Raw genomic sequence first — 23,478 nt, 5'->3', positions numbered from 1 at the left:
TCTGCGCTACCCCAATGTTTGGTACTGTACCTGTGGTAATAAAGTCTAAAAAGTCTCTAGTTTGAAATTCTTTAAATTTGAAGGAAGGATAGGATATATATGTGTATGTGTGTATATACGTATGTATGTTTGTGGGTGCATATGTGTATATGTGCATGTATTTGTATTTAAGTGTGTGTGTATATACATGTGTGTCAATTTGTGTATATTGTGCATGTATATATATAAAGTCCACATTGATTTGTTCCTAATATTATTCCCCAAAATAGCACTTGGCAGATAGGTGTAACACCTTTAGTTTTTCACTCTTCAACCACTATTCAACTCCTAGTTAACACTGCACATTGCAAGTAGGATTAGTATCTTGACATCAAAAGTAAACTCAAATATGGAAGAAAACAAAATTGATGATTTCACAGATTCCCATTTAATCTATAGCTAAGTCATGATGTGAGCTCCTATTTAAAGCTCCTGAAATCTAATGTACAGTGTAGTGACTATAGTTAATAATACTGTATTGTATACTTGAAATTTGCTGAGAGAATAGATCTTCAGTGTTCTTATCTCACTCACACACACACACACACACACACAGAGTAAACAAGTGAGGTGACAAATATGTTAATGAGCTTGGTTATGGTAATCATTTCACAATCTTTGTGTATCAAAACATCACATTGTACACTTTAAATATATACAATTTAATTTGTCAATTATACCTCTATAAAGCTGGAAAAAAATAAAAGCTTCTGTGAAGACAAGGAGTATATAGACCACATATACTCTCAAACTTCAATAATTTAGGTTATGGGCTTTATATGAATAATCTTTAAATGCCATGTAAAAGCAAATTTATTAACAGCACAGATGTAAACAATGTATTCTAACTTGAGACGTTCTGACGCAGATAAAATGACTACAGTAAGTGAAGTTTAATCAACTGATAGAAGAAAATTCACAGCCCTTTATCCAGAGATTAAAGATTATATCTATTTCTATTAAGCCTCTACAAGGAGTTTATGAATATGTTCTTAAACTTCAACTCTAAGAGCACCACAGAAAACCACTCAGAATGAAACTTGAATTCCAAAGTTCAGCCATAGAATGTCAAGGAACCCCATTTTGTACTGCAGAACACTTTTCTGAGGTGTCCGGTACAGACTAACTGATTGATCGATTGATTACCTCATACCTTTATAGAAGGCCTGCTCTGCGCTGTCCCATGTTAGGTGCTGTGGACATAACTGTGACCTAGTCAGGCAAGGTTCTGTGAAGAGGGTGAGGCAGGAAGATGGGAGAGGATTGGAGGCAAGTGAGGAATTAGGAATTGCATCTCTGAGAAAATGATGCTTGAGATGCTTGAAATGACATGATGGAACAAATCATGTGAAGATCTGGAGGAAGGATATAAAAGATAAACAAGTCACACAAAGGCACTGATATGGGAACAGTGTGGCATATTCAAGGACCAACAAGAAGGTCATGTACTAGCTTAGACAATTTGAAAGACCAAGATAGACCAAGATCATGACTTTGACCCTTGGGATAAAAAGGTCAAGTCTCAATTAGTGAGGACACTGGTTAGAATACTCAACCTATCCAACATTTGTGCCCAACCTATCCAGTGTGTACCAACATCTACCAACTGCATACTCTGTGCGAGACACAAGGTGAATAGTACAGAGTCAACATTTGTGCCCAACCTATCCAGTGTGTACCAACATCTACCAACTGCATACTCTGTGCGAGACACAAGGTGAATAGTACAGAGTCAACATTTGTGCCCAACCTATCCAGTGTGTACCAACATCTACCAACTGCATACTCTGTGCGAGACACAAGGTGAATACCACAGAGTTCCTGCTGTTAAGTAGCTTACCTTCAACAGGGGTGATAATTCAAGAGTTTAAGTAGCCTTTCTCTCATCCTTTTGCCCTTTGGGTTGGGTGTCACTCTCCTGGCTCCTATGGCACCCTGCCTTACAACTACAGCTGCTGTGGGGATTAAATGAATTATTATATGTAAAGTGCTCAGAACAGTGCCAAGCACATAAATGCTAGACAGTATTTGTTGTTATTAGTATCATTAGTTATTAGTATTATGAAATGATCACATGAGAAACAGGATATTAGCACAATTTCAAGGTATCAAAAATGGATGGGCATTTCACAAAATAACTGACCAGTACTCTCAAGGTGTCAAGGTCACGGAAAGATAAAGAAAGACTGAGAGACACATTACAGAAAAGAGGAGATATGCTTAACTAAATGCAATGTGGAAGGATGGACTGGACCCTGGAATGGAAAAACATTAGTGTAAAAATAGATGAAACTCAAACAAAGGGGTAGATTAGTTAATAATATTGTGTTATTGTAAAGTCCCTGGTTTTGATAATTGTACTGGTTATATAAGGTGTTAAGGTTAGAGGAAGCTGAGTGAAGGGTATATGTATACTCTCTACTGTTTTTGCAACTTTTCTATAAGTCTAACGTTATTTCAAAGTAAAAAAAGTAAAGACAAAAGAAAGAAATTGGCACAGAAATGTCAGAGATGTTGGAACTAGCAGACAAGAACATTTAAGCAGCTATTGTTAACGAACTACTTGAAGGAGAACACAATGAGGAGAGAAATGCGAAGATATAAAAAAGAGCCAAATGGAACATCTAGAGCTGAAAATTCCAATATATGAAATAAAAATTCACTGAGGTTATAGAAAATAAAACACTACAAGACAAAGTAAAATTGAAAATAAAGAAGAAGAACAGAAGTTAAAGGACCTGTGGGACATCAAGTAGTCTAGCATACATGTAACTGGAGTCCCAGAAGCCAAGAGGGTGAAGAGAAAAGGGGGTGGGTGGGTGAAGAACAGAAAATTTATAGACATACTGGCCAGAAATTTTCCAAATTTAATGAAAATAATCAAGAAAACAAAGAAGAGACACAACCAAATCAGGTATGAAAGAAGGAATATCACTAGATTCATAGACATAAAAAGGATAATAAAAATATAAGAAACAAGTTATACCAATAAATTTGACAACTAGATGAAAGATACATTTCTTGAAAGACATAAATTACTAAAACTGGCACAAGAAAAAGAAGAAAATTAGAATAGCTTTACATTATAGAAATTGAACTAGTAACTAAAAAATTTCCCAGAAAAAAAAAAAATTCCAGGCCCAAATGGCTTCACTAGTGAATTCTGTCCAACATAAAAAGGAAAAACAATACTAATCTCACAAAAACGCTTTCAGAAAATGGGTGATGACAGACTATTTCCCAACTCATTTAATAAAGTCAGCTTTACTCTGATACCAAAACTAGACAAAATCATTACAAATAAGGAAAACTACAGACCAATATCCCTCATGAACAGAGATTAAAAAAATCGTTAATAAAATATTAGGAAATAAAACACAATACTATATATGAAAAGACCAAGTGAGTTTATCCCAGGAATATAAAGTTCAACATTCAAAAATCGATCATTATACTTCACATATTAAAATATATTCCTTTACTAAAGGAAAACTGCATGATCATCTCAATAGATGAAGAAAACTTATTTGACAAAATTCAATATCCATTCATGATTAAAACTCTCACTGAGAAGAACTTCCTCAGTCTGATAAAGGAAATCTACAAAAACCACACACATAGATGGATAGTAGCAGCAAGCACACCTCTTGCCTGGGTCTTGGTTTCTAAATACCATTCTCCTCTAAAAGGAACCCTGGCTCCTTGGGAAAGAGGCTGATTCCAGGGCTTGGACACGGAAAATACATGAAGAGTCTGGAATACCCTCTTGCAGAAGAAGTAATGAAGTATTTAAAAATGAATGAAACATAACAAAAAGATACAGTAGGCAGCTTGAAGGGACTCCTACTGGACCTTCTGGGACAATATGAGGAACAGAATAATGTAATTTAAATCACTGGATAAAATAACCTTCAAGTGCATGATGATATAAGCTCATAAATGAATAAATAAGTAGAGAAGGGAAAGCCCTTCCTTCTAGAAAAATGTCAAAGTAAATAAATATAAATGTAAAATAAATAAATATAAAAGAAATGATGGAGTTGGAAAAAAACATCAGTTTTATTTTAAAACTTGTGAGTGAATGCTGAATGAGGAATAGGATACTTAAAAGTGCCAGAGTATTTGCCCACAAATCACTTATTAATTACAAAGAGAAAAATAATAACTCTACAGTGGATAAACCTGGTGGACACCACCTTAATCAAGCAATCAAAGTTAACATCCCTGGTACTGGGTCATGTGACTCTTGACATGGTGCACTAAGAAAGACACAGCATTACTTCTGTGGGTGCCCAAAAGGTAAAACTTGGATCTAATCAAGAGGATACATTAGGCAAACTCAAAGTGAGGAACATTGGACTAAATAACCAGCCTGTGCTCTTCAAAAATGTCAAGGTCAAGTAAGACAAGGAATAGGTGAGAAATTTTTCCAGATTAAAGAAGACAAAAGAAGGCTCAGTGCCAGATAGTTTTACCACAGATGTTCTTTAAAAGTTTCCAGAAATAGAATGTTCTTATGCAAAATTATTCCTTCCAGAATACTGGGAAAGATTGAAAGCCAGCTGAATTCTAACACTAAGATCTAACAGCAATATTGCTTTCGAATATAGATGCAAACATTCTAAATAAAAGCCTAGAAAACCTAATTGAGAACTAGATTTGACAATGGTTAAACCAGATAGGGAGCATCCATGATGCTCTCCTTTATCTACTGCCAGGTAGAGTTTAGTGTAGGAACTCAAGCACAGTTTAATTGTGATAAAAACTCTACAACCAGCACAAGAGATGCCAAAAAGATATTTGATAACAACCAATACCAATGACTAACTAAAACTTTAAGGAAACTAAGTATAAAAGGAAATACCAAAGATAGATATTCTTTATCCCATTAACAATAGCTAGTGTCAGAACTGATGGTAACGCACATTAATAAAATCACAAATTAGGCAAAGATAACTACTATTACATATTATTCTTCAATACTGTTCTAGATAGTCTTACCCATGTAATATGATATAAAAGATACAAAAGAGCTACTATAACTATCAGAAAGAACTGCACACAAATTTTTCGAAGTTAAGATTATGTACCTTATTATGCATTGAAAACCCAATATGAATAAAATTTTAAAATTTAGATTAATAGTTTAGTAAATTAGTTATTTAAAGGATAAATATATAAAAATGTAATACTTTACCACAAAATAGCCAGTTAGGAGATATAACTGAAAAAAAAAAAAAAAAAGATTTCATTAATAGCAACAAGAATACCTAGAGATACTCCTAAAAAGAAGTAACTAGAACCTACATGAAGATGAAGAACCAAATGTTAGTGAAAGGTATGATTAGGATTTTAGAAAATATAGACAAATACCATATTCCTGAATAAGGACACTGACTTTTGTAAAGATGTGTTTTTCTCAAAATAATTTATGGGTCTTTCAAAATCTCAGTAAAACCCATTAGAATTTACTCTTAGAACCTGTAAAAATGATCCTACAAATCTAATGGAAAAAATAAATAGGTGAGAAAATAATTACAAACCAAGGGAAAAAAATTACAATGAACACAGTGGACAAAAATGAATGTCTTTAAGTTATAAAATACTTTTTAGAATCAATAAGAAAAATACTGATACTCCAATAATTTAACAAAGGGCATAAACAAATAATTCTCTATAAGATGGCAAATGATAGGTAAATGTGAAAAAATGAACAATATTATTACTGTGGACAAAAAAATGTTGCCTGCCATTTCAGAAAACAACAAATGCTGCCCACCATCAAGCCATCAGCCTCTGCAGAGCTTCCCCTCACCCGCGCCCCCACCTCGGTGTGCCCTGAGGGGAATTCAGGATGGAGAAAAACAGAATACTGGCCCTGAACCAGAATACTGGTTCAGATGCATATCAAAGGAGTAATTTCAATGAGCCCAGACTCTTGCATCTTCCCATACCCAGAAAAGCACTAAACTCATTAACTTGAGATGTCTGGGGTTTTTTTTGTGTGTGTATGATTAGCAGTAATCTTTTGATGTTTGACTGCATGTTTTTTTTTTTCAACAAAAATTCCTACATATCCTGGCTTCTCTCTTACCTCTTTGTAACAGTTCCTCAGAGCTATCTGAGAGGCTGCCTCCCAGGCTATAGTCCTCTGTAAGTTCCCTGAATAAAACATAACTCTCAACTTTCAGGTTGTGTGGGGTTTTTTTCAGTCGACATTATTAATCAGGAAAATGTGAATTAAAACCACACCAACATGCCTTTTTTCCACTTATTTGCAAAGACACTATTCAAAGCTAATAAGATAAGGACTCATACCATCATTTGTTAGAGTGCAAGATACTATAACCTTTCTGTGAAATATATTCCCAAAAGTATATATTTGAAAAACTTAGTTATTAATCAGTAAGCCCACTTCTAAAAATCCATTCTAAGAAAACAATAAAAGATACGGACAAATATTTACATAGAATCTGATTCTTCCAATAGCAAATGTTTAAAAATAATACAAATGTCCAAAATAGGACTATGATCATTAAATAAATACTCAAATAATTAAAAATTACTGTCATTAAAGAAGTATATTTATGAAGAAGAGTAGCCTGGGAAAATGCTCACAAAATGATGTCAAGAAAAAAGGTTATAAAATTACTATTATAATTCCTTTAAAAATTATTATAGAAGAAAATACACCATATTACCTCCAGGTAATGAAAAGTCGGGAGATTATAATTTTTGTTTTATACTTTTCTCTATTTTCTGCAAAGAACATGTATTCATAAAACAGAAAATACATTAAACAAAAGATTTACCCAAAACTAAAGGCTTTTAAAAAGTAGTAGTTTATCTGATAGTTGTGTTATATTTCTCTCAGTATATTGAAAACCATATTGCTATAGCTACCATGTGCAACGTTGCATAAAATAACAGGCATACACTCAAATATTGTCACACATCAGTTTATTGAGGAAATTGTGATGCTAGAGGTTAATTCTATTCACTTGATTACTTTTCATGATGTCAAACAAAACTCCAAAGGCCACAAGCCATGAAGTTATACAATTACTTTCCCATATTTTGTTCAGGAAAATACAAAAATCAAACACAAAGAAATGTTCAAGTGAATCTGAAAATTGCCCCCTTCCTACTTTTTTTTAAAAGGTGGTAATTAAGGGTTAGGAAGTACAGTGGAATGGAGGAAGGCTGAAAATGGGACATGTAGAAGGCAAATATTTTTGCTTGATTTAATTTTCAAAGTTTCAAATCTTTCCAATTTTTTTAACATGTTTTGCACCAAAAAAGGAATCAATACTTTTCATTCCACTCTTGTCAACTTTAGCCAAAGCCTTCTGAGCTGCAGTCATTTTGCTATTTTTCTGTTATTGAAAATAAGAGAGAAAAATTGTTATGAATGTAACATTTATAAATCATACATGCAAATCAAACAAGACCATGCATGTCTCAAGGTTCGTTAAGGGAGGTAAGCATTTGCTGCTGACATGCTTCATAAAGGAGTGATTCTTTTTAAAAGTTCTGATTTCTATTCAGAATTCAGATCTAAGAGACAAAATATGTTAAAAGAGGCAGGAGACAAAACTGCCGCCTTCTAAGGAGTGGAATGTTACAACCAACGGTTTACTTTAGGGGAAATAATTCTGGAGGGTGTATTAAGTGAAATAACACAAACAATGGAACTGACACAGGCAGCAATTGTCAGAGGGAGGAATTACAGCCTTGTATTACCAAATGATGAATAATTCACAACAATCTACCATCTGATTTTATTCATAGGCTCTATGGGAAACCAAGGACAAAGCTATTATATTCAAAAGATAACCTGTATTGCAAAGCATCCAGGACCAGCAGGATAGCTGTCCCATTTTTTCTCCAACAAAAAAATACTTTCTAAAAAGCTGACTCCAAATAACTCTGCCTTTTAAAATTCTCTCTCTTCCTGGTCACTGTTTTTGTTTTGTTTTGTTTTGCAATGTCCTATAACAAGCACTGGCAGAAGGGAAATAGCAGCTGATTTTACTTCAGTGTTCAGCAAAAGCATAAATGATGGGAATCAGCAAAGAAAAAATCATCTGTCTCTCTGGGAACTGTGAGACAGAGCCATTGCCAAGGTATCTGTTAAGGGCACAGTCAATATATGATCCCTAAAAATTTGCTTTTTACATTCTGTCACTTATAATTTAGTAGGCTTATATTTTGGCTGGATGGGGAAAAGTGACAGTCTCTGAGACAAGTTATCCTCCATCCCCTGCAATTAACTGACATCCTGGTCCAACCTCTTATCTCAATGGTGCGGTGCCCAAATGGATACAATGGGAAGCAGCACTTAGAAGGGTGGGGCAGAAATACTCCTCACAGAGAAACTCGAAAATGTCCCTGCTTACAGAAGGCACTGAGATAACCAGCTATTTTAGCCAAATCTCAAGTTGGATTATCCCCTGATAGCCCATGCCCTGATAAATTACATGTAGATTAAAGAATACAATTTTTAGAAAACATTAAATCTATGGAGAGTAAGTGTTCTTAAAATCTAGGTGGAAGTTAACCTATCTTGGGGCAAGGCAAGGTCTTTCTAAGCATAAAAATAATGAGAAAATCATAAAAAACTTCCATATTTAATCCTCAGATAAACTTAAAATAGTTCAAAAGTCAAATGAAAAGCCTAAACAAACTGGAAAATTATCTGTACCCTATATGTCATGAAAAGTGTTAATAGCCTGAATTTAGAATGAGCTCTTACAAATCAACAAGAAAAATATTACTATCCCAATATAAAAACAGGCAAGAAACATGAATTGACAATTTGCAAAAATGCAGATAGGCAATAAGCATTTGGAAAAACAACCTTTCTACCTAAAGTAGCCTACTTAGGCAAATTTTTCAAGAATAAAAATAATACTTGATGTTGTCAAGAATGTGAGATGAACACTCATCAGCAATAACGGCTGGGAGTACAAATTTCTGCTACACTTTTGGAAAGCATTTTAGCTATATATATGTATACCAGTAATCATGGAAAGAGTTCATGTTTTCTAAGCCTTTACTCTTAGTTTTAAATTGTGTCTAATGAAATAGAGATGCAGACTATAAATGAGAATGTTTATCACCTCATTAAAACAAAAACAAAAAAGCAGAAGTAACCTATGTGTCCAAAAATAGGAGAATGATTAAATAGACTATATTCCCTGTGGTGAAATAAAATAACACATGACTGAATATCACAAAACCATTAATAATTTTTCAAAGAAAGCTTAATGACATGAACATTTTCACAATATAGAGCTAAATGAAAAAGGCAGAACCCCAAACTATATGTGTGTGTGTATATATATATATGATGATGTATAGGATAAATCAGTAAGAAATGTTGTGAAAATACTTGCTGGGGTGGTTGCTGAATTATGGAGTTGTTAATAATTGTTGTCATTGTCATAATTTCTGGGAAGCTACTGGGCAGCAGAGTCGACAAAAAATTACCTTTGGAGCCCCTTCCTCTGCCCCATCCTATCACTCTGAATATATCGCAAAGTTTAGGCACACTCTTGCTAATAAGTATACTGCCTTTCTTTATCTGTAAAAAGTCTTCTTTGCTTGACACTTTCATCACCATTCATAATTTTGAATTAATTCTTAAGTCACAGAAATGCAAGTTAATAATTCTTCATGGTTAAAATGATAAAATCACAATCAAGCATGCAATCGTTCCTCAAAGTCCCCATGCAGCAACAGCCACAGGATTCAAGAGTATTTGCTGCTGCACCCAGACACATACCTTTACAGTCTTCAAATCTTTAGTGTTAAACTTAGTGTAATCTTCTTTTGCTTCTATGGGCTCATCTGATAACTTTACTTTCTGCAATGTTAGAGCAGTGAAGTGTCAAACGTCAGCTTGACACTTACATCAGTCCATTAAAAAAAAAACCCAACATGTATGTGCAATTTGGACCAATAGCGAGGTCAAATAGAGCAGCAGACCCTGCAGAGGGCTTACTTTTTACAAGTCCCTTCGCTTTTTGCCAATTATCTAGGAACTAAGCCAGACGTCCCTTCCAAGAAGCAGCCTTGGTGATGGGGAGATGTGAGCAGGCAAGCCCATGACCCAGCCCTTAGGCTGTCTAGCGGTATGATCACATAATGTATGTACCAGGGACAGGGGGCATCGAGGTGACTGCTGACTTCCAGGACAGTCTAAGGGGGGGTGAATGCAGGCACAGAAGGCAAAGAAGAGAATTTCCTTTAAGATGGCCGGGGTCCAGCCAGAACCCCGACTTCATTCACCTGCAGGGCTGCTGTAATGTCCATTTAGGAATACAGGGACAGCATTCTGACTGTCACCATCTTTGTATAGCTTTATGTTCTTACCTCCTTTCAATTCAATTATCTCATTTTATCCACATAAGAACAACCTTGCAAAGCAAGCAGAAGGAAGCACAGAGGTTAAGTGAACAGCTTAAGGTCACCTAGCAGAGGACTTGAGGTGAGATCTCAACTATGGTACAAGTGCTCTTTCCATTGGACCCAATGCAATTAAGTCAACCCTTACTTCATGATTTCACCTTTCACATGAGCATTTTTCACCAATCAATGAATGTGAGAATCTTGTCAAGAGCTAGACTGTGGCCATATGTTCATATTACAGTAGGAATCTGACACACTTATTATGTAAAAGGCACATAGCAGGGCAGGTAAGTCTTGATGTTTAACATGGAGAACTGACTGCACAGGGATCACAACTTGGACTTTTACAGATTTTCAAGCTCTCTGTGGAGACGCTGGGCTGACAAGACCCAATATGGACCCGCCCTAGGAAATGCAGATTTGTTCCCAGCTTCACTCTTCACACCCAGCTTTCACTACACAAAGAACTGTAGAGTCGCTACTAAAAGATGCCACAGCCCATGTACAATACAAGTGGGTAAAATGACACGTCTTGAAATTTTTCACCAGCACACTGTTGAATACGTTGGGAAAAAAACATTAACTGTAACATCTACTTAAATTTCTGTTATTTAAAAGACTGAATCACCACAGATTTGGGGGAATGTTTCAGAAGAAATAGAAAAGTGGCTCAGAAAGACAGTAACAAAGGGTCTGACTAAATGGGTACAGTTCTGGAAAAAAAGGCAGACAGAAAAGTACAGAGGAACTAATGCTAAGATTGGTCTTATTCTTACAAATGACTTGCAAAGAAGGCACTTAGGAACATCTCCAAATCCACTGATTGCATTCAGCTCTGCCAGCTGACAGTGATAAATTCAAAAGATGCAAGGGGGTGAGAACTGGAAGCCGGGCCTCAACATAGTCAAACATAATAGTAATAAAATAATGCAAAACATATTAAGGATGAGAGGCTCCATGCTACGGATTACAACACAGATGCAAAGATACCTAACAGTCATTGGAACGTTATTTCCTGCAAACAATCAACTATATTTCTGTAAAAATCAATCAAATCCTAGACACAGATGGGAAACCTAGTAGCAGACATTATCCTACACTTGTTTCAACTATGGTACATCATCCAGTGAAGTTTGCAATGTACAAACCGGAGCCCCAGGAAGACACAATAGAGCAGGAAACCTCAGAAAGCAACTAAAATAATCTAGGAGGTGAAGTTGAGATGTAGGAGAAATGAGATGCCAAGATCTAAATCTGGGATTAGCCAAGTCCCGCTCAGGGGCCAAGTCCAGCTGGCTGTCTGTTTTTATAAATGAAGTTTTACTGGAACACAGCCATACCGATTGGCTTATGAATTGTCTGTGGCTGTCTTCGTGCGGCCAGAGGGTAGGTTCTCGTATTTTTGTAGAAAGAATTCAGAGCTGAGACTGAGAGGCCAAGTAAGCAAAGGATTTACTGAGTGACAGTACACTCTCAGGAGGGAGCGCAGGCAGGCTCAGGTGAGCAGCAGTGAGTCCTTTTGGCAAGCTGGTTATACCGGGTGTGAAAATGATTGGGTGGAATATTCATCAGGGAGGGAGGGATTTGGGGAGTAATTTCCTGGTTTTCATCCCAGGTCCACCTTCCCGAGAGGAGGGGGAGTTTCTGTCCTTATTTGGCTTTGCTTGGATCTGTCATGGTGCCGGTGCATGATGGGTACTGCTCTGGTTGCAATGCTAATTCTACTGTAATGAGGGCATAATGAGCAAAAGGTTACATTCCGACCAGGAGGTTCCTGCCTTTCTTTGTTTGCCTCTAGGACCCTTGTCTTCACAAGACATATGGTCTCCTGTCAGCCCGGAGGTTCCCGCTTTTCTGTGTTTGCCCCTAGAACCCCTGTCATTGCAAGATGTATTATGGTCTCCTGTCACATGACCTGTGCCTCCCTCCTCTGCTCATGTCTGGCTAACTGCCTGCTCTAACGTCTCCCCCCTCGAGGAGTCTGGACCCTTAAAATCTTTTAAGGGTCAAAGGCTCGATGGTCCGTCTTCCGTAGCTGCTTCAAGCTGAGCAGGGGCATTGTCCCTAGCAGTGGGGTCCAGATCACCTTGCTCTGTCAGAGACAGGAGGTCTCAGTGTCATGGACAGCGGCAGAGATGGGGAGTGGGGAGTAGAAGGAGGCTGCAGCCCTGTCCAGTGGGTGTTGATGGTCCCCATCTTCTTTCAGGATGGGTTGAAATCCCTGGCATACCATCACCTGTAGGTGACACTGTCGTAACCTGAAGAAACAGACTTAACAAACAGGAGACTAAAAAGGCAGGGGCCCCAAATCAGCAAAAATATTATTGCAGTCAGAGGTCCAAGCAGGGGTAGGAACCAGGTCATGTTTGGTAATACCCCCCTGACTGCAGTCCATGTGGAGCTGGCACTGGGGTCACCCTTCCCACAAGTGGAGCCACTGGGCCTGTTCTTGTATCTTTTGCATATCTTCTTCCACCTGGCCAGTGGTGGTGATGGAGGTGCAGCACATTTTTTTGATTACTGCACATACCCCTCCCCGTTCAGCCAGCAGATAGTCCAGGGCCAGTCTGTTATCCATCACCACACTTGCTAGGAAATAAAGGGGGTTCCCCCATGGTCCTGGCCAGAGGAGACAGAATATCTGGCAGGTTACAAAGCATTGCCTCAAGGTAGGCAAAGCCGCCCATGGGGCCACCAAACAACAGCTGCTCCAGTTGCTGCCAGGATGAGGCCCATCAGCCTCTTACTTCAGGAGTGGCGGATATTACGGATGGATACGCCTAGGTTCATCTGATTACTAGTTGGCCTAGCGTGCACTGTCCCGCAAGCAGGGCCTTATCTATCCAAGGCAAGGCCACAGCCAATCCTGGGCAGGGGAAGGAGAGCTGGGGTTATTCTGAGAAGGCAGCTGGTTTATGTTCAGGCCGCAGAGGGACAGGCGTCTGGGGCAGTGCACGCCTGGCGCACTTCTGAGGAGCTGAGCCATTCCTGTAAGTGGTTTGCCCAAGAGGGTGTACCCACGCGGCTTGAGGAGAGAGGCCACCGTTACAAGAGGGGTCGTGAGGTGTGGGGACTTTTCTGTAGGCCTTAGGAGGGCCATATTGTAAACGCCGGACAACTGGCGTTTTCCCTCCCTCTTCCACTGGTCACTAGGGGCAGGGGCAGCAAGACAGGCTAGACTCATTGCACTTGGGAATGAGTACTTGGTATTGGTTAGAAATATTGATGTGAGGGGTGAGATCCAAGCATGGAAGCTGCGTTAGGGATGGGATATGAACTTCAAGAGGGATGGGGTGAGTTTCTTGGCTAGGGCCAGCAAAACCTGATTTCCAGACTCTGAAATCACCTTTAGGACTTATCCTGATTTATTAGGAACTTAGTGACCTCACTGGTTTCGGTGTCCACCAAAATATCTGAGGGTAGAAAGGGCCTACCATTAGTCATTTCAAAGGGGCTGAGCCTCAGCTTGTCTGAGCCTGCCCGTGTTCCCTCCTGAGAGTTTACTATCTCTCAATAAATCCTCGCTTTGCTTACTTGGCCTCTTGTGACTTGTCTCTGAATTCTTTCTGTGAGGAAACAAGAACCTACCCTCTGGCAACATCTGTGGTAAGCCAGCCAGGAGAATTATTGGGAGGTCAAATATCCCTCCTCCTTTCCCTGGCAAGTCTTAGCCTCTCATCTCACTTGTGCTTGAGAGCCACTGCCTGACTTCTTGTCATTACTCTCCCTTTTGCTCCCTTTGCCTGTCACCTTTTGGACCTGCTTGCTGCAACATACGTGGGCATGGGTCAAGCATATATAAGACACCAGGGTGTTTCCCACCACAAGACTCCTGCCGTGTAAGGATATGTGGGTCATGGAAGGGACTAGAGAGAAGATAGGTCTGTCCACCCACCTTAAAACAACTTCCATGTAACGTTTTTAGGCACACAAGCTTAAAACATAACACCCTCCCTTTCCCTGTGGCTATCCCCACAGGATTATTTTAGGTCCACTTATGTCTGACTATCTTTGTCTCTGTGTCTCTATCTTGCTCTTATTACTTCCTTGGAAATGGGGGGAAGAAATTTGTCAGGCGTTTTCCAACCTAGCTGCTAGGCCCTACACATTTCACTATTGCATATGCATAGGGCATGTCAAGAAAAGTTTCCAGCCATTTTCACAGGCAGCCAGGGACACGGACCATTTGATTAACTATGATCAGGTTCAACTTTGTGGAAATATAAAATGCAGCCTTACTTGGACTGTAAATGAAAGGAAATTAAGACTTTTCTAGATAATAGAAAGGAGGCTTGTACACAGTCCTACATACCACCTCCCTTAGTGGCCAGTGCCTGTTTTCAGATCCTGACCACCCTTTTAGAGAAAGGGGACTGGGACCTAAATAGCTCCTGGAACTATGAAGACGTCTGTTCCAGGGGAATACACCCTGGAACACATGGATTACTCAATGGTCAGAGAATCTATAGAGAAACCCTCAGGAAGGTCGTTCATCCTGGGTACCAGAGCTGTCAGGATAGGACACAGGCCCCAGCACTCTGGGGCTGGCAGAGTTGCCATGTGGCAGGGCCACTAACTACCCTGACATTGGCCAAAGTTGACAGGACTAGGTGAACAGGGATGCCTGTAGCCAGTCCTGACAGAGGGAACCCCTAAAGGGACATCCTAACTGTAGTGCTCCTCTCTTTTACGGGAGCCCTCTCTCCCTGAAGGATCAGTGGGGAGCATCCCCTCCATCCCCAAGGATTCACCCCTCAGGGTGCATTCTAAGTCACTGGGACAAGTTTTCTCTAGATTTTTTTAAACAGGAAAAGCTCATCTTCTTCTGTAATACAGCCTGGCCCCAGTATAAACTTGAGGATGATAAGATCTGGCCAGAAAATGGAAGCCTCCACTATAATACCATCGTACAGTTAGAATTTTTTTGCGAGAGGCATGGAAAACGGACAGAGATTCCTTCTGTTCAGGCCCTTATGGCCCTAAGAGAGAACCTGGAGCTATGCAAGTCCTGTGTTAGGGAACCTTGCAGGTTGGGACCTGTTCAAACTATTCAAAAACCCCCTCTGGTAGTATCTCTGCAGGAAAATAAGTCTCAGACAGAAGACCCAAGTCCTCTTTCGCCATCTTCAGCCCTTCCAGCACCATATAAGCCTCTTTATCCTTCCATACCAGAAGTGCAGCCAGAGCTCCTTTGCCCCCTCTAAGAAGCAACAGGCAGACCTCAGGGAATGACCAGAGTCTGCACCCCCTTTCTTTGTCTGACCTCAACCAGTGCTGCACTCACTTAGGCCGATTCTCAGAGGATCCTAGCCAGTTCACTGAAGAATTCCAGGAACTAATGCTTTCCTACGGCCTTATTTGGAAGGACCTGAATGTTGCCATTTCCCACTGCAGCACCCGTGAGGAAAAGACCTGTATTTGGGTGCATGCTCAAGCATATGCTGATGGATTATACATTGTCCAACCCAATTATTACCCTGTGGGCATGACAGCAGTGCCACTGATTGATCCCATTTGCGACTATGAACTAGGCCAACCTAGTATCCCTAGAAGAGACCACATGATCCTTTGCCTCACTGAAGGGATGAGACGCCAGCGCATAATTAAACCTGTCAACTATGATGAGGTTTAAGAGATCGCCCAAGGTGAGGACAAAAATCCAGCCCTATTTCGGGCCTGGCTGGTAGATTCCCTCAGAAAGTATACAAATGTGGACCCAGATGCTTTTGAGGGACGCATTGTGCTTGCAACTTACTTCATTTACCATTCGGCCCCTGACATCCATAGGAAGCTGCAAAAGCTTGCCGTGGGTCCCCAAACCCCTCTCAACCTTCTTATGGATATGGCCTTCAGTGTCTTTAACAATACGGACCAGAGATGGCCTCATCCACCAGAGGGCAGACAGCAGAAGCAAGAACTACAGGCCTGCAGCCTGTAGAACAAAAACCACATTCACAGAAAGATAGACAAGATGAAAAGGCAGAGGTCTATGTACCAGATGAAGTAAAAAGATAAAACCGCAGAAAAACAACTAAATGAAGTAGAGATAGGCAACCTTCCAGAAAAAGAATTCAGAATATTGATAGTGAAGATGATCCAGGACCTTGGAAAAAGAATGGAGGCAAAGATCGAGAAGATGCAAGAAATGTTTAACAAAGACCTAGAAGAATTAAGGAACAAACAAACAGAGATGAACAATACAATAACTGAAATGAAAACTACACTAGAAGGAATCAATAGCAGAATAACTGAGGCAGGAGAACGGATAAGTGACCTGGAAGACAGAATGGTGGAATTCACTGCTGTGGAACAGAAGAAAAAAGAATGAAAAGAAATGAAGACAGCCGAAGAGACCTCTGGGACAACATTAAATGCAACAACATTCGCATTATATGGGTCCCAGAAGGAGAAGAGAGAGAGAAAGGACCAGAGAAAATATTTGAAGAGATTATAGTCGAAAACTTCCCTAACATGGGAAAGGAAATAGCTACCCAAGTCCAGGAAGCGCAGCAGTAATCAAGACAAGACACACAGTAATCAAACTGGCAAAAATTAAAGACAAAGAAAATTTATTAAAAGCAGCAAGGGAAAAATGACAAATAACACACAAGGGAACTCCCATAAGGTTAATGGCTGATTTCTCAGCAGAAACTCTACAAGCCAGAAGGGAGTGGCATGATATACTTAAAGTGATGAAAGGGAAGAACCTACAACCAAGATTACTCTACCCAGCTAGGATCTCATCCAGATTGGAAGGAGAAATCAAAAGCTTTACAGACAAGCAAAAGCTAAGAGAATTCAGCACCACCAAACGAGCTCTACAACAAATGCTAAAGGAACTTCTCTAAGTGGGAATTACAAGAGAAGAAAAGCACCTACAAAAACAAACCCAAAACAATTAAGAAAATGGTCATAGGAACATACATATCGATAATTACCTTAAACGTGAATGGATTAAATGCTCCAACCAAAAGACAGAGGCTTGCTGAATGGATACAAAAACAATACCCATATATATGCTGTCTACAAGAGACCCACTTCAGACCTAGGGACACATACAGACTGAAACTGAGGGGATGGAAAAAGATATTCCTGTAAATGGAAATCAAAAGAAAGCTGCAGTAGCTATACTCATATCAGATAAAACAGACTTTAAAGTAAAGAATGTTACAAGAGACAAGGAAGAACATTACATAATGATCAAGGGATCAATCCAAGAAGAAGATATAACAATTACAAATATATATGCACCCAACATAGGAGCACCTTAATACATAAGGCAACTGCTAACAGCTATGAAAGAGGAAATCGACAGTAACACAATAATAGTGGGGAACTTTATCACCAATGGACAGATCATCCAAAATGAAAGTAAATAAGGAAACAGAAGCTTTAAATGACACAACAGACCAGATAGATTTAATTGATATTTATGGGACATTCCATCCCAAAACAGCAGATTACACTTTCTTCTCAAGTGCCCATGGAACATTCTCCAGGATCGATCACATCTTGGGTCACAAATCAAGCCTCAGTAAATTTAAGAAAACTGAAATCATATCAAGCATCTTTTCTGACCACAAGGCTATGAGATTAGAAATGCATTACAGGGGAAAAAACGTAAAAAACAAAAACACATGGAGGCTAAACAATACATTACTAAATAACCAAGAGATCACTGAAGAAATCAAAGAGGAGATCAAAAAATACCTAGAGACAAATGACAATGAAAACACGATGATCCAAAACCTATGGGATGCAGCAACAGCAGTTCTAAGAGGGAAGTTTATAGCTATACAAGCCTACCTCAAGAAACAAGAAAAATCTCAAATAAACAATCTAAACTTACACCTAAAGCAACTAGAGAAAGAAGAAAAAACAAAACCCAAAATTAGCAAAAGGAAAGAAATCATAAAGATCAGAGCAGAAATAAATGAAATAGAAACAAAGAAAACAATAGCAAACATTAATAAAACTAAAAGCTGGTTCTTTGAGAAGATAAGCAAAATTGATAAACCATTAGCCAGACTCATCAAGAAAAAGAGGGAGAGGACTCAAATCAATAAAATTAGAAATGAAAAAGGAGAAGTTACAACAGACAACGCAGAAATACAAAGCATCCTAAGAGACTACTACAAGCAACTCTATGCCAATAAAATGGACAACCTGGAAGAAATGGACAAATTCTTAGAAATGCACAACCTGCCAAGACTGAATCAGGAAGAAATAGAAAATATGAGCAGACCAATCACAAGCACTGAAATTGAAACTGTGATTAAAAATCTTCGAACAAACAAAAGCCCAGGACCAGATGGCTTCACAAGCGAATTCTATCAAACATTTAGAGAAGAGCAAACACCTACCCTTCTCAAACTCTTCCAAAATATAGCAGAGGGAGGAACACTCCCAAATTCCTTCTACGAGGCCACCATCACCTTGATACCAAAACCAGACAAGGATGTCACAAAGAAAGAAAACTACAGGCCAATATCATTGATGAACATAGATGCAAAAATCCTCAACAAAATACTAGCAAACAGAATCCAACAGCACATTAAAAGGATCATACACCATGATCAAGTAGGGTTTATTCCAGGAATGCAAGGATTCAATATACGCAAATCAATCAACATGATACACCATATTAACAAACTGAAAAAGAAAAACCATATGATCATCTCAATAGATGCAGAGAAAGCTTTTGACAAAATTCAACACCCATTTATGATTAAAAACCTCCAGAAAGTAGGCACAGAGGGAACTTCCCTCAACATAATAAGGGCCATATATGACAAATCCACAGCCAACATCGTCCTCAATGGTGAAAAACTAAAACCATTTCCACTAAGATCAGGAACAAGACAAGGCTGCCCACTCTCACCACTGTTATTCAACATAGTTTTGGAAGTTTTAGCCACAGCAATCAGAGAAGAAAAGGAAATAAAAGGAATCCAAATCGGAAAAGAAGAAGTAAAGCTGTCACTGTTTGCAGATGACATGATACTATACATAGAAAATCCTAAAGATGCTACCAGAAAACTACTAGAGCTAATCAATGAATTTGGTAAAGTAGCAGGATACAAAATTAATGCACAGAAATCTCTGGCATTCCTATACACTAATGATGAAAAATCTGAAAGTGAAATCAAGAAACCACTCCCATTTACCACTGCAACGAAAAGAATAAAATATCTAGGAATAAACCTACCTAAGGAGACAAAAGACCTATATGCAGAAAATTATAAGACACTGATGAAAGAAATTAAAGATGCTACAAATAGATGGAGAGATATACCATGTTCTTGGATTGGAAGAATCAACATTGTAAAAATGACTCTACTACCCAAAGCAACCTACAGATTCAATGCAATCCCTATCAAACTACCACTGGCATTTTTCACAGAACTAGAACAAAAAATTTCGCAATTTGTATGGAAACACAAAAGACCCTGAATAGCCAAAGCAATCTCGAGAACGAAAAAAGGAGCAGGAGGAATCAGGCTCCCTGACTTCAGACTATACTACAAAGCTACAGTAAACAAGACAGTATGGTACTGGCACAAAAACAGAAAGATAGATCAATGGAACAGGATAGAAAGCCCAGAGATAAACCCACGCACATGTGGTCACCTTATCTTTGACAAAGGTGGCAGGAATGTACAGTGGAGAAAGGACAGCCTCTTCAATAAGTGGTGCTGGGAAAACTGGACAGATACATGTAAAAGTATGAGATTAGATCACTCCCTAACACCATACACAAGAATAAGCTCAAAATGGATTAAAGACCTAAATGTAAGGCCAGAAACTATCAAACTCTTAGAGGAAAAAATAGGAAGAACACTCTTTGACATAAATCACAGCAAGATCTTTTTTGATTCACCTCATAGAGTAATGGAAATAAAAACAAAAATAAACAAATGGGACCTAATGAAACTTCAAAGCTTTTGCACAGCAAAGGAAACCATAAACAAGACCAAAAGACAACCCTCAGAATGGGAGAAAATATTTGCAAATGAAGCAACTGACAAAGGATTAATCTCCAAAATTTATAAGCAGCTCATGCAGCTCAATAACAAAAAAACAAACAACCCAATCCAAAAATGGGCAGAAGACCTAAATAGACATTTCTCCAAAGAAGATATACAGACTGCCAACAAACACATGAAAGAATGCTCAACATCATTAATCATTAGCGAAATGCAAATCAAAACTACAATGAGATATCATCTCACACCAGTCAGAATGGCCATCATCAAAAAATCTAGAAACAATAAATGCTGGAGAGGGTGTGGAGAAAAGGGAACACTCTTGCACTGTTGGTGGGAATGTGAATTGGTTCAGCCACTATGGAGAACAGTATGGAGGTTCCTTAAAAAACTACAAATAGAACTACCATATGACCCAGCAATCCCACTACTGGGCATATACCCTGAGAAAACCGAAATTCAAAAAGAGTCATGTACCAAAATGTTCATTGCAGCTCTATTTACAATAGCCCGGAGATGGAAACAACCTAAGTGCCCATCATCGGATGAATGGATAAAGAAGATGTGGCACATATATACAATGGAATATTACTCAGCCATAAAAAGAAACGAAATTGAGCTATTTGTAATGAGGTGGATAGACCTAGAGTCTGTCATACAGAGTGAAGTAAGTCAGAAAGAAAAAGACAAATACCGTATGCTAACACATATATATGGAATTTAAGAAAAAAAAATGTCATGAAGAACCTAGGGGTAAGGCAGGAATAAAGACGGAGACCTCCTAGAGAACGGACTTGAGGTTATGGGGAGGGGGAAGGGTGAGCTGTGACAGGGCGAGAGAGAGTCATGGACATATACACACTAACAAACGTAGTAAGGTAGATAGCTAGTGGGAAGCAGCCGCATGGCACAGGGATATAGGCTCGGTGCTTTGTGACAGCCTGGAGGGGTGGGATAGGGAGGGTGGGAGGGAGGGAGACGCAAGAGGGAAGAGATATGGGAACATATGTATATGTATAACTGATTCACTTTGTTATAAAGCAGAAACTAACACACCATTGTAAAGCAATTATACCCCAATAAAGATGTTAAAGAAAAAAAATATCCTGAGTATGTTGGTCACCTCGAAAACAGGGAAAAAGGAAAGTTGTTTAACACCCACCTTACATTCATTTGCAAAGCACTCATTACTCTTCTGGCAGGAGAATGCCCTCACTGACAAGCTGTTGCACGTGTTTACTTCCCTGTGTCTGAGCAGCGCTCACTGGTCTGCGATCACGCCTGGACTTCGGGATGCTACTCTTTGCTCTCAAGTGTGGTTTATAGCTGGCTTCTCTACTCCCTATATCTGGGAGACAAACCTAGGCCATAGCCCACAGTGCAGAGGAGCTGTGGGTGGCAGTTTGAGAACATCTGGAAGGGGAAAGGTTTTCCACTGATAGCTTCTCTGTGTTGCAAAAATCATGCTCTATGTGCCTTTGTGCCCATGACAATTATATTTGGAAAAATGAGTTTTAGTTCTAGAGTATTCCTGGTGATTAATAAAGTTAATTACAGGATCTAGCTCACTCAAGAAGACTTAATTTTAATTATACTTAATATTTTGATATAGGTATCCAGCTAAAATCAACTCTTTGATTCTCACAGCACTTTATCATTCACGTAAAAGCCACAGAAATAAAAATACTGATGAAGAACCCAGTATAATCTTTATGCCACATAAGTTGAATGAAGTATGTTTTAAAATATACTAAACTAAATTTATGTGGCAAAAGTATAATATTTTTCTAAGTCCTCCAAAGATAGCTTAGTCACAGCTTCTTACCTTTGATGGAGGGCTTGGCACTGAAGCTGGAGGTTCTGGAAGCCTGAGGAGTAAAAAATAAAAATCATAGTCATGGTTTTTCATAGACAAGCAAACAGAAAAACTGGGCCAACTTCAGACTTAGTAAGTCCTACTTTCATCTAGTAGTTTCACCTCCATATATCTTAACGTTCAATCACCTCAGTGGAAAGAGTGAAATTTTTCTAAGTGAATAAATGTTCATTTGCCTCCTTAATTCTAAGTATTGGAATTGTCTGAGAAAGAACAAAATGATAAGTCATTTGCTGAAATGGAATTGCTTTTCTTTAGCCTCTAAAAATTTGCATTTTGGTACTGTATTTTTTCATCATAAATGATGAATCTAGAATATATACAAAAGTGAAAATTATTTTAACTGTTGACAAAAAGTCATACAAACTTTACTTTTCTTCTATTAGAGTTTAATTGACATATCTTTCTCCTCAAGTCTTTAACCAAAACTTAAAAATTTCAGCAGTAAAGAATATAAAAAAAATAGGGAGTGCTTCTGGGAAGATGGCGGAGGAGTAAGACACGGAGATCACCTTCCTCCCCACAGATACACCAGGGATACATCTACACGTGGAGCAGCTCCTACAGAACACCTACGGAACGCTGGCAGAAGACCTCAGACCTCCCAAAAGGCAAGAAATCCCCCACATAGCTGGGTAGGGCAAAAGAAAAAAGAATAAACAGAGACAAAAGCATACGGACGGGACCTGCACCAGTGGGAGGGAGCTGTGAAGGAGGAAAGGTTTCCACACACTAGGAAGCCCCTTTGTGGGCGGAGACTGCGGGAGGCGGACGGGGAAGCTTCGGAGCCGCAGAGGAGAGCACAGCAACAGGGGTGTGGAGGGCAAAGCGGGGAGATTCCTGCACGGAGGATCGGTGCCGACCAGCACTCACCAGCCCGAGAGGCTTGTCTGCTCACCCGCCAGGGCGGGAGCACTTGGGAGCTGAGGCACGGCTTCGGTCAGAGCACAGGGAGAGGACTGGGGTTGGCGGCGTGAACACAGCCTGCAGGGGGTTAGTGCGCCACGGCTAGCCGGGAGGAAGTCCGGGGAAAAGTCTGGATCTGCCGAAGAGGCAAGAGACTTTTTCTTCCCTCTTTGTTTCCTGGTGCGCGAGGAGAGGGGATTAAGAGCGCTGCTTAAAGGAGCTCCAGAGACAGGCGCGAGCCGCGGCTAAAAGCGCGGA

General features: G+C 39.3%; 1 protein-coding gene across 15 annotated transcripts in view; it reads right to left on the bottom strand.

The window, feature by feature from the left end:
• RNASEH2B (ribonuclease H2 subunit B) overlaps window positions 1-23,478 on the bottom strand; it is a 98,986-nt gene that overhangs the window by 4,369 nt on the left and 71,139 nt on the right. For 4 of the 15 annotated variants that reach the window (XM_049701078.1, XM_033436890.2, XM_033436896.2 and 1 more), the window contains 3 exons: window positions 22,264-22,306; window positions 9,827-9,907; window positions 6,983-7,415 (listed from right to left, as the gene is read on the bottom strand). In XM_049701078.1, the coding sequence (XP_049557035.1) occupies window positions 7,299-7,415; window positions 9,827-9,907; window positions 22,264-22,306 (241 nt within the window). In that variant the 3' untranslated portion in view covers window positions 6,983-7,298. Of the gene's footprint in view, window positions 1-1,879; window positions 1,995-5,236; window positions 5,264-6,982; window positions 7,416-9,826; window positions 9,908-10,332; window positions 10,461-22,263; window positions 22,307-23,478 lie in introns of those variants that run through there. The other 11 variants (XR_004485746.2, XR_004485747.2, XM_033436892.2 and 8 more) reach the window with 8 other exon arrangements.

This window comes from Orcinus orca, chromosome 18 (assembly GCF_937001465.1).
Source record: "Orcinus orca chromosome 18, mOrcOrc1.1, whole genome shotgun sequence".
NCBI lineage: Eukaryota > Metazoa > Chordata > Mammalia > Artiodactyla > Delphinidae > Orcinus > Orcinus orca.
Note: the sequence above shows the minus strand (reverse complement) of the source record. Positions and strands in the feature narration are given on the sequence as shown.